The sequence below is a fragment of the Spinacia oleracea genome, chromosome 3, assembly GCF_020520425.1.
Source record: "Spinacia oleracea cultivar Varoflay chromosome 3, BTI_SOV_V1, whole genome shotgun sequence".
NCBI lineage: Eukaryota > Viridiplantae > Streptophyta > Magnoliopsida > Caryophyllales > Amaranthaceae > Spinacia > Spinacia oleracea.
The window spans coordinates 50,230,211-50,247,478 of record NC_079489.1 but is presented as its reverse complement, the minus strand read 5'-3'; the positions used below and the strand labels follow the sequence as shown (position 1 = coordinate 50,247,478).

The following is a 17,268-nucleotide window of genomic DNA, read 5'->3' as shown; positions in this document are numbered from 1 at the left end:
GTTGAAGAAGAAAGCTGTTACGGAATAAAATTAGTTAAAAAATACTGAGCACCACAAGACGAACTTGTTTTGTATGGCCCCCATAAATCTAAATGAACTAATTCAAATATTCTACTGGCTTTATGATCACTAATAGGAAAACTACTCCTAGTATGTTTTGCACAAGGACATACATCACATACTTTATTGCTAGTCCTAGCAAGATTTCGTACCCGAGGAGAAGCTTCAGAACTTTGTCAGACGGATGCCCCATTCGTCGATGCCACAGTTCTACTACGCAATCAGTCCCAACTGCACGCACCTTAACTGACGGAACTCCACGGAAAATAAATAGTCCATCTGCTCGTTCACCCAGGCCAATCATCTTCCTCGTCGATCGGTCCTGTATAACACATATTTTGTTATTAAATTGAGCAGAATAATTTGATTCATCATTTAACTGCAATACAGAAATTAAATTGCAATTTAATCTAGGCACAAATAGCACATTATTAAGCATCAATCCTCCATCTAATTCAACCGAACCCATTTGATTAGCATTCGTATATTGTCCATCAGGGAGTCCAACGGGACAATTCGGTATGGTCTGTACGTTCTTCAATAACGAGAGATCACATGTAACATGATTTGACGCTCCCGTATCTACGATCCATTCAAAATCTGTTTTCTTACCCTTTAATTTTGTTTTTGATGTTAGTTGGTTGTAAAATATCCAAGATTTGTTTAACCTGGATGTCTGTAACGCCTACTAGGCCCTCTGTGAGGCCTGCCTTAGATGTTGCACCAATATGCACAGGAATTAGCTAGGGACTGCATCCTGCACACTATACGGAAAAATAATAGTCCATCAGCAGATTCACCCTCGACATTGTCTTCCTCAGGTACTCCTTATCCTATAACATATTTTGTTAATTATGAACGTTTTTCTGCAAAACATAGAAATTTTATTGCAGCAATTACAGACAATAAAGCCCCAAAAACTTTTAAAGAGGCTATGAGACATGAAGCATGGAGAGAGGCTATGGCCGCAGAGATTGAAGCACTTGAAGGACAGGGGACATGGGTACTAGAAAAATTACCCTCGGGAAAGAAAGCACTAGGAAGCAAGTGGGTGTATACGGAAAAGAAGGACGAGGACGGCAACTTGATCCGGAATAAGGCACGATTGGTCTGCTTAGGCAACCATCAGGTAGAAGGTACAGATTACAATGAAACATTTGCTCCAGTTGCTAAAATGTCGTCAATTCGTACTTTCTTAGCTGTTGCATCAGTAAAAAACTGGGAGGTACATCAAATGGATGTGCATAATGCTTTCTTACATGGGGACCTGGAAGAAGAAATCTATATGAAAATCCCGCCCGATTTTCAAAAAGATAATACAGACATGGTCTGCAGGATGAAAAAGTCATTGTATGGTTTGAAACAGGCACCCCGGTGTTGGTTTGAAAAATTGTCTACTGCTCTAAAACAATATGGATTCAAACATTCATATTCAGATTACTCATTATTCTCCCTTTCAAAGGGGGGGTTGCAGTTGAGTGTGCTAGTATATGTGGATGATATGATCATTGCAGGGAACAACATATTTGCATTAAAAAGTTATAAAGCCTACTTGAGTCAATGTTTTAAAATAAAGGATCTCGGACATCTAAAATATTTTTTAGGCTTGGAAGTTGCACGCAGTAAGAGTGGATTTTATGTCTGTCAGAGAAAATATGCCCTAGACATTATTACAGAAACAGGACTATTAGGTGCAAAGCCTGCAGACTTTCCGATGGAGCAAAACCACAAACTAGCACTTGCAAAAGGAAAGGATCTTGATGATGGAGAAAAATATAGGCGTCTTATTGGCCGTCTAATTTACTTGGCAGTCACAAGGCCAAATCTGGCATATTCAGTACATATTTTATCACAGTTTATGCAGGCGCCAAAGGAGGAACATTGGGAGGCAGCTTTGAGAGTAGTACGTTACTTGAAAAAATGCCCGGGACAAGGCATTCTTTTACGTTCTGACAGTGCATTGAGACTAGAAGGATGGTGTGACTCGGATTGGGCTAGTTGCCCACTAACGCGTCGTTCTTTAACAGGGTGGTTTGTATTACTGGGTCTATCTCCGGTGTCCTGGAAGACTAAGAAACAACATACGGTGTCTCGTTCGTCAGCAGAGGCAGAATATCGTTCGATGGCTGCACTCACATGTGAATTAAAGTGGTTGAAACAATTACTCAAAGATCTAGGTGTGGATCACAAGCAAGGTATGAATGTGTTTTGTGATAGTCAGTCTGCGCTTCATATTGCACAAAATCCGGTGTTTCATGAGAGGACAAAGCATATAGAGGCAGACTGTCATTTTATACGAGATGCAATTAAGGAAGGCATTATTCATCCGTCATATGTGTCTACTAAGGTGCAGTTAGCAGATATTTTTACAAAGGCGCTTGAAAAAGCACAGTTTGAATTTTTTCTTGGCAAGATGGGTATTCGAGATCTTCATACTCCACCTTAAGGGGGATGTTACGGAATAGAATTAGAATACATAGAATTAAAATACAACTATTATTCTAATATGTGTAGCAACATTATTACGGTAAAGATAGGAGTTAGTATTTCATCATAACTAAAGTACTACTTCTAAGTTAGAGTTTGGGTTGGAATTAGTTTCGTATACTGATGTATTATAAATACAGATTTTGATCAGTAATAATATTCAGACTTTTGAGCAATATTTGTCAAAAGCATACCAGTCCATCTAGTTGGAGAGCAAGAGCCGCCTGGGAAGAGGAGGAATAAAGGGTCTTAGAATAATATATTCATACTAGATGGAAGTTCTAATAGAGAACACAAACAAACATGTACCACAACAATGTCTTCAAGAACCTGTTTAGACAAATATGGAGTAATTTTCATAAGCAGCGGTGGTGGATCTTCATCTCGCCATCGCATTTCATGGTGAGCAGCTTGCACCTACATGTTTTTCCAAAACAAACCACATTAATATTTAGTAGTAAGCTAGAAGCATGGGTATTTCGTGATGATACATTGACCACCTGAAACAATTAATTAGAAACCTTATGGATACTGCATCCAATGAATACAACTCGTTTCGCTAACACAACCGTTTGAATTAATGTTCGAGAAACGTAACTAAAAATAAAAAAGCAATTTCAGTCATAGCAATAAGATCAACATGAACACTAATTTAGAACATACAGAGTCGTCAATACAAAAGAAATCCAATAATGAGAGAATCAAGGCACTCGAAAGATGAGAATAAGGATTTAAAACCACAAAGACAATTCAATTAACACCAAAATAGCAAAAGAACATAATTTTTTTTAAACGTAAAACGGAGACAATATTATTGATTTAGGACTCTAGTCCATAATAAAGTTTGTTACAAAAGGGGTACACCAAAAACTTACAACCCAACTATTCACATTACAAACTTTGTTTTCCACTAAAGCACGCAAAATAGAAGTTTTTGTCTCCGATAATCTCCAGTTGAAACTTGACAAATCGCAAAATATTTTTTGATTATCCAAGCCGGAGATCTACCACCTGCTATTACTTTCACTCATTCGTAGAGGAGGTTCCTGCCCCCTTCGATCCGTCTGCAGGATTAGTGTCCTTAGCATTTGCAGAACCAGAAGCCTTAGTATCCATTGAGATTGTAGCAGGAATAGAACCAAACATGATTTGAGTAGAATTAGGGGGATCAGCAGTTAACTTAGAGGGATCAGCATCAACATCAATCACCTGTGGTGTTTCTCCTTGACTAGCAAAAGTGCGCACTAGACCTTGGAGGTCTCCATGATAGGCAATTCTAGAAAAGGGTGGAACATCAGCATAGACCTTGTGACCAACAACCATGGAGATGGAGTAAGCAGCTAAAGAGTGAGAAACCAAATTCCGTGCACGAGGAATATGGTGTACAGTAAGAGAGGTGAATCGCTTCATTAGACTAGCCACATCGTTCAAAACTGGAGATAATTCATGGTGATAGTGATTATCCATAGTATTAAGCATCTTCATCAGGGACAAAGCATCAGTCTCCAATTCTAACTTATCCACCTTGTATTCAATTGCCATAATTAAACCTTCTCTGATTGCATAAAGTTCAGCTGTCAAAGGAGTGGAAGCATTAAATTTGCTGGAGAAGCCCATGAACCAGGTTCCAGAAGACCTTCTAAAGACTCCTCCACCTCCAACAATGTTGTGGGCTGACCAAGTTCCATCAGTGTTAAGCTTGAGATACCCAGAACTTGGTGCAGTCCAAACATGTTTAGCATGTGCTAGCATCCTTATAGTTGTTTTTCCGTTGTCCTGCAAAATAGTAGAAGTAGAAATCCAATCCACATAGAAACTATTATACACTGAGAAAGGTTTTATCATTTTATGCTCAAAAACTGCCCTATTACGAGCTTTCCAAATGTGCCATATGCCCACAACAAAGACCACTTTCCAACTCATATCCTGAGCAAGGTTCAGAATCAACCAATCATTCCAACCAGCATCAAAAAACTCCACCATATTAAGATTATTAGGGATTCTTATTCGTTGAAAAATAAAATTCCAGAAAATGCTTGATTCCAACAATCTCTAAAAAGATGTAAATGGGATTCTGACTTACTCTGACATCTACAACAAATAGGAGAAATAAAATCCAAGATTGGAGATAAATTTTGAGCCACATGCAAGATTCCATGACAGCAATTCCACAGAAGCATTTTATATTTAAAAGGTGTTTTAATTTTCCAAAGATTTTTCCAATTGAAACCTGAGTCAGAAGCATTGAATTGGGGGGAAGCAGAAAGTTGAAGGGAGTAAGCTGATTTAACAGTAAACGATCCAGTATCCGAATAAATCCATCTAATAAAATCTTCTTGTTTATCATTCATAGATAAGGGGGTAGCAAGAATTAAGTTACACAAATCTGTGGGAATAATATGTCGAACATTATCAAGATACCATTTTCCATTTTTAATAATATTACTAACAAACCAGTGGGCCTTAGACTACGGAATATCTTTATCAATTAATTTGTAAATCGGGCCCGACCCAACCCAATGATGATACCATAAGGAAGTGGACCTCCCATTATCTATTCCTATAATTAAGCCCTTTTGAAGGAGGGCCCTACCCTGAAGAATATCCCGCCATATAGGAGAATTATAAGAATGAACCGTACAATCAAAGAGGTTTGTACGACGTAAGAAATTTTCTTTAAAAAGAAGTACCCATAATTTATTCGGATTGGTAAGAATTTTCCAGCAGAGTTTAGCCATAAAAGCAACATTCCAATCCTTAAGTCTTCTAATTCCAAGACCTCCTACCCCCATAGGTCTAGTAACATTATCCCAAGAAGTTCTGGAAATATAACGAGATCTATCCACCTTATTCCAGAGAAATTGCCTACAATTCTTTTCAATATTTCGTAGAACCATGGAGGGTAAAATAGTGGTTTGCATAGAATATAAAGGGTAAGTGTTAAGAACTGATTTAATAAGGGTGCAACGACCAGCCATGTTCAATAACTTGCTTTGCCAACCCCTAACCCTATCCAAAGTTTTATCCAAAAGGCCTAAAAAATTAGAAATCTTTAGCTTATTATGTCTAATATCTATACCAAGGTATTTACCAAAAGAGGACGTAGTATTTAAACCATAAGCAGCAGCAATAGAACGTTCTTCTTAAAATTATGTTCTTCGTTCTAAAAGAACATAATTTTAAAAAGAGTGTTTCCACTTTAATTGGAGATAGACTAATCGGTCAATAAATCAAAAGGCAACATGATAAAATTTTTGCTACAATCAACAATGATACACCCCATATATGATACTCATTACTTATAGTTTGATACTGGCCGAGGAGTAGACCTGGTTATTGGACAGGGTAGTCCAATGGACACCAGGGTCGGGCCAGTTTTAAAAGGGTCTTGATCCTTTATCTTTTTATTAGACAGGGCTCTTAATGGGTATTTGTTTATAGGGCTCTTACAGGGTATTTGTAAAGCCCAGTAACATTGAAATGAAAATACAAGGTCAAGAACTGGTTAGTAAAATACACGGTTCTCCTCCCCATTATGCATCTCAACTCTTTCTTTCCTCGGCTCCCCTCCTCCCCGATATTGGATCTGCAAAATTTCCATAACCACAATATCTTCTCTCCATTCTCTCTGTGGTTGATCGTCGTTTGGTTTGTATCTGTCCCTCTTTACTATGCAATTGCTAGAGAAATCAAGTTGAAGTTGAAATTTTCTTGGAAATTGTCTTGGAATTTGTCCAATTTCATAGTTTGTATCCGTCCCTCTGTGGTATATTCTATGCAATTACTAGAGAAATCAGGTTGAAGTTGTAATTTTCTTGAAAATTGTCATGGAATCTGTCATATTTTACAATTTTTTGAGATGTTCGTACATACAGTAATGAATTGCATCTTTTTTCTTCAAATTGTCGAGGAATTTTTCCAATTTGATTTATTTTTTTCGTTTTTGCAATTTTATCAATTTTTTTTAATGTTGCAGTTCTAATTCTTGATTTATACATTGTCGGTTCTGGATAGTTGCATTCCTGTCATAGTTGCAGGGGTCTTTTTATTATAATTATAATAATGTAAAGTTGGTCACCCCGCTATTGACCCCGTTAGTTATTATCTATGACCCTGACCCGACCCTAACCCTTATGACCCCTACCCCGACCCTGGCCCTTATGACCCCTACCCCGACCCTGACCCGCTCGTATTTTCCTATGACCCGCAAATGACCCACCCCGCTAGTGACCCGCCCCGACCCGTACAATAACCAGGCCTACCGAGGAGTAGTCTGGACAGGGGGAGAAAGAAACGAAGGGAGTTGGGAGTTGGGAGTTGGGACTAGTTAGGGTTTGGTTTGTTTGTGAATGAATTGGTTCATGTAATTTACTTATTTTAAAATAATGGGTTGATTTGATTTTAAATTTAATTATTGTACTTCCCTTAAATAAATTAATTATTGTACAAAAAAAATAGTCATGTACACAACTCTATATTTTATTAAGTATATCAAATTTTTTATTTTATTTTTATGGAAAAGAATAGAAGACAGTGAGGTAAGTTAACCGTTCTCTATTCTTTTCTTCACACAACTGTTTGAGAGATATGTGTTCTCTATACCCCTAGACAACGCTTAACAAACTTAACCGTTCTCTATTCAACGTTTTTTATTCCCTGCTTTATACTAGTGAAGGTTCATTGCATATGAGCCATGGTGTCACGGTCCGAGTGTTTTGACACCGGATCGTGCGACGCGCTCTTGCCTATGGGGCGGCAAGGGCGCAAGCCTTGTGCGGAAAGTGAATCTCAAGGCTCGGGGCACGAGCGGGTGTTTGCTTTAGAATGGGTACTATTGCCTATTGGAGACAAGAGCGAGGGTCGAGGGTCGATCGGGGCGCTTGTGAGCGCACAGCAGGCACAAGCGGGACCGACGACGAGAGTGTATTTGTTTTGCGAGGGACTTTGATGGGTCTTGGAAAGATTAAAAGCATGCGACAACACAATATCTATAAAGACTAGCAACAACACATGAATTAAGAAAATGCAACTTCTGATGAGATGTATTGGTTTATACCCCTAATAGAGGTTTATTTTGAATTATCTAAAACCTGTCAGTGAACACTGGAATTACAGTAACATAATAAAGATCCTAGAAAGCAATAGAAAGGAGAAATACAAGTAAAAGAAGGTTGGATATCAGCTTAAACTAAACTTTCTTATTAACATTTAAGATCTTTAATACATATGTGAATATGATACAATCTTCATCGATGTAGTAAGATGAAAATAAATAAGTATATTTCATCAAACTCAACATTGCTATTTGGGTAATCTAAAACTTTTTTTTAATAAAATTGAAAGTACATTAAAATGCACTACTTCAAGCTCCAAATCAATTTGGCTCCTGAGAGGCATCAAAAGGCCCAAACCCACATAATAAAAATTAATAATAAAAAGAAAGACTTCAAAAGTTACAATAATTACACCGACATTCTAGAAGAAAAATGTCACCACAAACAATGATGAAATTAGTGGGTGACAACATAATGATTTTGAGAACAATTAAAATGGTATTGTGAAATTTGTTTAAACTATCCTCTTATTTAAATCGTTTAACACTTAATTAACTATGATATGGATCATATGTAATACTCAGTATTGTATTAGTTGGAAAAGAGGTGAGTGGCGTGACACATAGTCTAACAGCTAACTAACTGTCAAACATATTGTTATTATTATAAAAAAATGGAAACAGTTTTTAAAAGAAATAAGAAGATGAGCCCAAATTAAATTGGTCAAGCCCATGGTTAACTGGAGGCATTGAACTAAATAATGGACTATGTACATAGCCAGCATTATTAGAATCAAGGCCCAAGTACTCCGAAGAATTACCACCAACAGCCGGGCTGGGCCAAGAAAGCTGGGCCAACTCACCTGTAAATTGATCAGGCAAAGGTGGAAGCTCTATGTCGTTACTATTGGCATAAAAGCAATTATTATTACTATAATTAGTATTAATAACACTATCATCAGCGCCATTATTATAGGTAAATATGGTAGGATTCTCCTGGTATGATGACGAAGAAGAAGACGACCAAACCTGCGCGTTTGAAACCGCCTTGTAGTCGTAGTCATTACCTGGAGAAAGAGAAAACTCTGGTTGGTTTTGGTGGTGGTTTTGGTTTTGGTTTTGGTTTTGGTGTTGGTTTTGATTATCAGGAGACAAAATGGAGGTAACGGAGGAGCCATGGGGCATGTCAGAGTAGACAGGCCTCCTCAGCCGTGTCAAATGTCCCGAGCCAGTGTCGTTCCTTCGTCGATGGGTCTCGTATCTCGGCTGCGTACCGTCCCCATGGTCGTCGTCTCACTCCTAAGAACTTTATGGGCGGATTACCAACGTCTTGCTGTTGTGGCGAAGTAGTTTTCGTGCTCTTGGTTTTGGACATGGGTGTGTTTTGTTGTTTAGTTTTAAGCTTTAATTGGTTGGAGTAGTGACGATAATTTGAGTTAAGCAAAGGAGATAAGAATGTGATTGTGTCATTGATGCATGTTCCTCTGTTTATATAGTCAAAATTCACTCTAACTTTTTTATGTTTACATGATTGTTTATTCATAGTTTTTGTTTTCTAAGTATCACTAATAATTGCTACTTACCACCTTTCCTATACATTCGTATTATCTATTCGTAAATTCATCAAATAATCAAATTGAATGGATTAAAATTATGCATAACTAACTACTACTAAGTACCATATCTCTATAGTACTATGGTAGAAGTTTCCTCAAGGTTAATCAACAAGACTACTACAGAGTGCAAAATAGAAAGTATGTAATTTTTTACTGCCTCCGTTTAAAATAAATAAATTACGGTTACTATTCCCACAAATAGTAACCGTAATTTTTTTGAAACGGAGTTAGTACATTTGTACCACTACACATTAATCAACACAAGTTGGTGTAGTTGATGGTGAACCAATCTTGTGACTTTAAAGTGACTCAATCATAGACTTGCATAACTTGTGGCTCAAACGTACACCTGCTAAACGAATATAGATATTGTGGCTTAAGCGTAGAACTGCGTAACTTAATATATAGGGGTATTAGTTCACTGCGTAAAAAAGAATACCACTATACTTTTGGTGCAGTGATCATTAAAAATGATTTTCATGTTCATCCGTATATCGTCAATTTTTTAAGGACGGGTTGTGGCGGGTTTTTTGTTAGGGTCCTTTCTTAAGAATGTCATATGAGTTTAGGCATCGATCTCGATCAGCTTGGAGAGTGTGATAGCTCGACACTGAGACTACTCCCAGAATTGAAAGGCGCAGTGTGTCATTGCACCGATACTATTACCGGCCTGTAGAAGTAAAGTTGACAAAAACTCAATCGATCTCATAATCCGACCTGAATCAATCTGGATCTGTAACCGATAGGGACTCGAATTGTTATTTAAACAGAAAATTCGTAACTCGTTTGTATCCGATCCGACGAAATCGGTAACCTCTTTTGACCAAAAGTATACGACCTGAAGCCAAGACAACTATTAGTGTTCCGACCTGTGATAACAGATGTGACCCAATCGGACAATTATTCGAACCCGATTCGGCACCTTACCCGACAATGATCTGAACCCAATTATAACACAACATAAACTGTTAGGGTTCCAACATGTGATAACCTTTTATCCAATTTTACCCCACTTGTAGATAACTAGACTTGTCATTGGCCATGTTTGTAACAACCTAATAATTCCTTACTTTTATAAAACTATTTCCCAACGTAAAATAAAGGAATTGCCAAAGTATTACCGCCAACGTGATAACGGCTAAATCTAGTACCAGAATTACGCAGCGGAAATAGCTAACTTTTAAAACAATAAATAATAGTTAATGGCTCCATACAAGTTGGAACCATAACGGAACAACCCAAAATACTTTAAATCAAAATCCTTTTACTAACTTGAAAACATTATAGCAGTAGTAGTCTAGACTATAGAAAATAAACAAAGTTCAAAACATTGCAAGTAAAAATAAACGCTCTGATTCCATCCCAATGCTAGATAACTTCACTTGCAAGTCATATATTTTTGTTTTTAAAATTCTACTCCCCAACGTACAATGCAAGTGCAAATGATGGATCGTCATAGGGTCATTATGGCAAAGGCCGTGACAAAGACACAAAACACGTAATCGGCGAAAGCTGAGTACAAACAAGCTAGAATGAAATCCTAAAACTATCACGCTTCATTCCAACAATAAAAATAAATTAAAATACATGCAAAAGCCAACTAATAACAATTAATAATGAAGACAAGACTCGACTCAATACACGACTCTTGACCCATAGACAGTGGCGGAGCCAGGATTTCACGGATGGTGGGTCACCATTATACGTCGTTCACCATATAATCATTAATCAATGCAAAAAATAAAAAAAAAATACTTGAAAAAAAAATATTGATCCCGAAAGTAACCAGTATCAGTTATTACAACCAAACTTCAAAATTACAATTTGTTCTCTACGATTTTTCATATTTTGATATTCTCATTCTAGTTCCCTTCACGTTTAATCTAACAACAATTAACAAATTAACAACAAACCTATGTGAATATTTCAGATTCAATTCTATAACTCTACAAGGAATTATAAACAAGGAAATGTCTAATTCTTTCAAAATCAACATATTCCTAATTCACAAATCCACAATTCAATTATTATCAATTATATTCCTAATTCACAATTCAATTATTTAAATACAATCAACATATTCCTAATTTCTCAACAATCAACATATTCCTAAATGTTTAATAATTAGAAATTCAGAATTTATACCTAATACCTCACGATTCATTGAGTCACGAGTTGCTTGCTGAATCGGGCTTCTTCGGGTTTCGGCTCGACGGCTCCTCCTCCTCGGTGCTCGGCCTCGGAAATGATTAAAACGGTGTATCGGTTCTTGGAAATGATGAAGATTGAAGACGGACCGTTCCTCTTCCTCGGTGCTCGACTGCTCGGAATTCGGAAATGAATTGAATCGTCGGTTCCTCTACCTCGCGAGTCGCCTCGATATGCTGCTCGCTTGAAGCCTGCTCAGATCTGGGTATTCGGTGGCTGGTGGCGGCAGCCTGCGTTGAAGAGAGAGAGGGAGGTGTCCATAGGCCACAGACACAGTCATCGTCCTCTTCCTCGGTGCTCGTCACTGCCACGACTCACGAGGCCTCCTCTCCCCCGCGACTACTCGCTGCGACGCTGCTCGGTTCCTCTTCCCCGCGACGGCGCGACCACGGTGACACCATGACCTGGTGGTTGCGGATGCGTCGAAGAGAGAGGGAGTAAGTGAGAAGGTTTTAGGTTTTGCTTTGGGTTTGGCTGCTGCGTTCCGACTTCCAGAGAGAGATAGAGCGCGTTTTGAGTTTGTTTTGGGTTTTAATTTTTTTTTTTAATATTAGTGGGTCACGTGACCTAGGTTGCCCAAGCCTAGGTCCGCCACTGCCCATAGATTAATTATAATAAGCATCGAACGGGCCTAAAAGAAATATCCATTACGGAAGAGTGTTGGGAGCCCACCAAACACTAAAAGAAATATCCATTACGGAAGAAAGTAACCATGTCGGACCATACCGACGGAATTCCAGCGCATAAAAAGAACGAAACAACGTCTTGTATCATTCGTAGGAGTAAAGCCCCTTTGGAAGATATACCCCCAATAGTTCATACTCAAGGTACATACGTTCCAAGAGTTTTGAAGCTTATTCAGATTGCAATTTATGTTTATGAATATTATATTTAAAAAGTCAATTCAAGACACAATCAAATAAGACATTTAATAAACGAACAATCAGATAATTCTTCTTTTTGAATCATTAGGACTTGTGATCAATTCAAGTGAAATGGAATTACTCCAGGGTTCCCTCTCATTAGGACTTGTGCACTAAGCACGAAAGTTCCTAATTCAATTCACCTTGACTCTTTAATGTATACCCTCCACGACCGAAGCACGTGCGGTTACGAAATAGTGCAACATGGCACGAATATACTTGGATCATAAAATGCTAGACATTACGTACAATAGCATTAATCATTCCTTGCATGCGAATAAACATACATGCATAAACATACTTGGACAACATGCTTGTTATTTAAATTCAACAAACATAACCAATCATAACATGTTTGCTCACATACTCAAACATGAATCCAATAATCCAAGTAAACATGAATCACAACATATAATCACAACTTGTATTAATGTAGACGCCTACATTTGTTCCTAGGCCCGACACGGTGTGTTCGATGATGAAACCAAACACCGCTTGACTATGCTTTCCTAAACATGCAACCAACGATCCATGACTGACTCACAATCCCGTAACCCACATTTCCATTTTTAGAAGCTACTATTTGTAGCAACTGCCATACCTGAACGTTACCCAGAATAGCAGCCACGTAAGATAAAATATCTAAGTGTTTAAATCGCCTTACAATTCATCATTAGATAAGGACTAAGAGTTGTAGTCCAACTCATGCTCCTAAAGGTTAGAAAACGTGATAACATTCAGTGAGAAACCGCCAAGACTGGTACAAGTGAAGTGGAAAATTCCAGCGCTGGCAGGGCAAGCGTCACAAATTTAAGGTTTTCTAAACATCCTAATTCACTTTGTTGTTTTTTACACCTTTAAATTTCTACTTTAATATTCAATAAATACAACTCCGTATTTTTCACTTTGATGTTCTATAAAACCCTATATTTTTACTTTGGTGGCTAAAAAAAATACTTTTTGATATTACAGCTCAAATTACAAGTTACGACTTTTAAATTCGTAATAGAGAGCATCGTTTAAAAATTTACATACATTGATTATGTACCATAACTGGTGTAAGGGCAGTCAAACTTTTCCCAATATATATTAGCTCCTGATCACGGTGATTCTAAAATCCAATCGGATCTTTATTTTAAACTCTCTATAAACTCAATATCCTTTCATATATAAAACAAAAAGAAATTATTAATAATTTATAAACCCTTCATTATTCTACCTACTCTTTTAGTCAATCATGTAGGTAGTTGGTCAATACTAATTTCATTTGTAAGAATGGTCAATCATAATTTGGAATCAAATGCCTACGAATTATTTTTTCACCGAAAAAAAATATTATTAAAATGGGCTATCCAAATATACCTACACCCCCCTTTCTCACATGCACAAACCTTTTCGTCGAAAAGGCTACATATATCCCCAAGATATGAAATAATTTCATACCCATGGTTGTGATTGGTCTAAAATTTCAAATTCAAATATCATTTGAAATTTTAGATTTAAATTTTAATCACATGTGAGGTTGCTTATATGATAATACCAATAGCCCAATAGGAGCTCAGGATATGTTACTATTTGATACCCTGGGAGTACATATAGCAACTTCCTTTTCCCTTAACAATATGGATACACATTTATTTTAACTATTATCTAAATCAAGTTAATGAATTGACATTTGATTGATACTGCAAATCTCAATACCTTTATTTTATTTTATTTTATGTAATACGCTCTCCATATTTTATTAAGTGGTGTACTTTTATCGTAACATAATTTGATGACAGTGAGTTGATTTTTTAAAACAAAGAAACAATCGGGGTTAGTGTAAATGAAACAATTTGAATATGACTAGTGGTATTTTTTATGTTTATTGGTAATTCTATCACATTTTCTCCTCACATGTAAATAGAAAATGTGAGATAGTATACACCCGAATATATGTAGGGGCCGTTTGGTTGGAGAAGGGGAAAGGGAATGAGAATGAGAATGGAAATCAAGGAGAATGGAATGAAAACCCTTTGTTTAAGAATGTTGTTTGGTTTGTCCATTCTTCTCCCCTCTCTCTCTCTCCTAAGTAAGATAATAAATAATAAATAATAAATAATAAATATTTTTTTTATTTTTTTATTTTTTTTTTATTTTTTTTATTTTTTATTATTTATTACTAATTATTTATTCTTCATTATTGATTATTAATTATTATTTATTATTTATTTAATATTCATTATTTATTATTAATTATTTATTATAATTACTAATTATTTATTATTAATTGTTTATATTTATTATTAATTATTAATTATTAATTATTAATTATTAATTATTAATAATTATTAATTATTAATTATTAATTATTAATTATTAATTATTAATTATTAATTATTAATTATTAATTATTAATTATTAATTATTAATTATTAATTATTAATTATTAATTATTAATTATTAATTATTAATTATTAATTATTAATTATTAATTATTAATTATTAATTATTAATTATTAATTATTAATTATTAATTATTAATTATTAATTATTTATTATTATTTATTAATTATTATTTATTATTTATTAATTATAGAGAGTGGTCAAGGGAAAGGGAATGGCAAACCTTGGGGGGTGGTAGGGTATCAATGTAGAGGGATTTGGGGTAAGTGAAAAAGAAAATAGGGTAAAGGGAATGACAAAAACCACCAAACAAACAACAACAAATGGAATGAAACCCCATCATTCACTTTTCCTTTCCTGAAAACCCCCAACCAAACGCCCCCGTAATATGTTCTAATTAATTAGAACTATGTGATTGAATAAAAGCGAACGGATCTCCTACTTAACCTGGCCCACTCACATCCCAAATAGTAAAGTATTCAAGTGGGGTGATCTTAGAGGACAACTAGATTTAGACCACTTAGATATCAAACAAATTTATAAGTTACGGATACAAATCCAAAGAGAATAAAAGGCAGGTTTGATTGATTATGTAATGAGTTAGGATAGTTAAACTTATAAATTTATTTCGAATTTGTTTTTATGTTCTATTTGGGCCCATATTAGTTGCACATGGGACGGGGGACTATGATATTCCATCACCACCCCCTTTCACAAAAGTCCCGTATTAAAAGGTTTATGTAACATGATCTAATATTAGAAAGCCCTAATAAACTATTAACCCTTTAATTACTATATAAAACTTAGCTAAGAATCTTTTGTTTAATATAAGTTTTTGTTGCTTCTAATTTTGTTTCTTTCCACCTTAAAGCACAAATATAAGTATCTTCTTACAAAAAAATATTTTGCAAAATTAAATGAACGGTTTTCTACGTACAACTGATTATATCTTAATACAACGATCAAAATTATTTCTTTAATCATGTATTTATTTCTTTTTTCGTGTATTTATACCGTGTAAGAACACGAGGAAATAAATAATCTTGATTGCACTTGTATCTTAAAATGAATAATTGCGGGTCCAGTAATGATCGAACCCGAATCAATTAAAATGTATATTTGTACTTATTACTGGTCCACTTATATAATTATCTTTCAATCACTAACTGGATCATTCAACACATTGAATTTGGACCTGCAGGGCACTTCATTAAGGTCCTATTTTTTTGGACTTAATTTTAGTTCAGTTTAGTTTAGTTCAGTCCAGTTCAATTCAGTTCAGCTCCATTCAGTTCAGTTTAGTTTAAAAGAATAATATTATATATTATTTATTATTTACTATTTATTCAGTTTCATTCACTTTCATTCAGTTCAGTTCAATTAAACTCCATTCATTTCAGTACGTTATGTTCAACTTCATTTAATTCAGTCCAATTCAATTCAATACGGCCAAAAAAAACTTAGAAGATCAGGGCCTAAGTTAGTAATTGAGAATCAGTGGCCTAAATATTGAGATTATGACATGGAAAGTCGTTGCATGTGAGTGAAAATCTCAAGATCATGATAGGACGACGAATGCAATCTAATGCCATAATGGTCGTGTTCATGCATGCAAAATGTCATCACTCTGATCCCTCTGTATTAAACGGGCATAATTCATCTGTTCTCTTTTAGTTGCAACATCCGTTCTCTTTTAGTTAAAATATTTTGAATTTTGCGTTTGTCAACGTAAATCTCTGATCATTAATATTTCCAATCGTGTATAAGTAAAGTTATAAAAAATTGATATTTTGAAAATAAAATCGAGATAAATCTAACAAGATAACACATAACTATGTTTTAGTTTATGTCTAATCGATCAAAATTTGTCAAAAGAGTATATGAATATTACAAAAGTCAAAACATTAAAACTAATATGTAACGCATGAAGTATTCGATAACTTGTAATCTATTGTATAATATACACAGGTTCCGAATCTCAACCAGTAGTAGGCTTCCAAACTGTTATACGGAGTAGCAAAAAGATTAATTGTTGGTCAATGTTATTATCCATTTTATTTTTAAGGTGTACGTTAAAATTGCTATGGTACAAATGAGATATTGCATGCCTATCATGAATTTTTATTACACAAGTGAAGCGCTGAGGGTAAATGAGTAAATACACTTTTTGTTTCTCCCTAGGAATAGACGATAATACCTTCACCCCTAATCTAACCCCCAGCCTTCATTCCAAACCCTAGAAATTCACTGAGTTTGAGCACACACTATCTCTCTCCTCTCAACTCCATCGCCTTTTCTCTCGCCTCTCAACTCTATGGTAATTCTGCAACTCTCAAACCTCTCAAGCCTCCCCGTCTTCTTCCCCAGTCACCATCGAAACCATAGAAATTAAAACTCTAAGAATTAACAGATTTTTATCCCTTACACTAACAACCCTAATAAATTTTGAAGATCTGTATTCTTCATCGTGGAAAAACAACGATGCAGGCAAACAAGTACGAATTGCAAATTAATTAGGTTTCCAAATCAAGAC

General features: G+C 35.6%; 3 protein-coding genes across 3 annotated transcripts; all 3 read right to left on the bottom strand.

Annotated features, from left to right (window-relative positions):
- Positions 1-3,315: 3,315 nt before the first annotated feature.
- LOC110796416 (uncharacterized) lies at positions 3,316-4,949 on the bottom strand. The gene is made up of 2 exons (XM_022001476.2): positions 4,631-4,949; positions 3,316-4,323 (listed from the first exon to the last, which is right to left on the bottom strand). Exons 1-2 carry the CDS (start codon positions 4,892-4,894, stop codon positions 3,571-3,573), a joined length of 1,017 nt encoding a protein of 338 aa, XP_021857168.2. The 5' UTR covers positions 4,895-4,949; the 3' UTR covers positions 3,316-3,570.
- Positions 4,950-5,015: 66 nt separating this feature from the next.
- LOC130469682 (uncharacterized mitochondrial protein AtMg00310-like) lies at positions 5,016-5,525 on the bottom strand. Its single transcript, XM_056839109.1, has one exon. It carries the CDS (start codon positions 5,523-5,525, stop codon positions 5,016-5,018), a length of 510 nt encoding a protein of 169 aa, XP_056695087.1.
- A 2,197-nt stretch (positions 5,526-7,722) lies between these two features.
- On the bottom strand, positions 7,723-9,065 carry LOC110796414 (ethylene-responsive transcription factor LEP). The gene is given in 2 exon segments (XM_022001475.2): positions 7,723-8,798; positions 8,800-9,065. Coding segments are annotated over 2 exon segments (687 nt in total). The 5' UTR covers positions 8,976-9,065; the 3' UTR covers positions 7,723-8,287.
- Positions 9,066-17,268: the final 8,203 nt, after the last annotated feature.

Excerpts from the sequence above, each read along its gene's own strand:
- LOC110796416 (XM_022001476.2), bottom strand. The coding sequence starts at position 4,894 with ATGATAAACAAGAAGATTTTATTAGATGGATTTATTCGGATACTGGAT. Across the intron at positions 4,324-4,630 it reads TATTTGTTGTAGATGTCAGA|GACAACGGAAAAACAACTAT; the intron begins GTAAGTCAGAAT and ends ACTATTTTGCAG.
- LOC130469682 (XM_056839109.1), bottom strand. The coding sequence starts at position 5,525 with ATGGCTGGTCGTTGCACCCTTATTAAATCAGTTCTTAACACTTACCCT.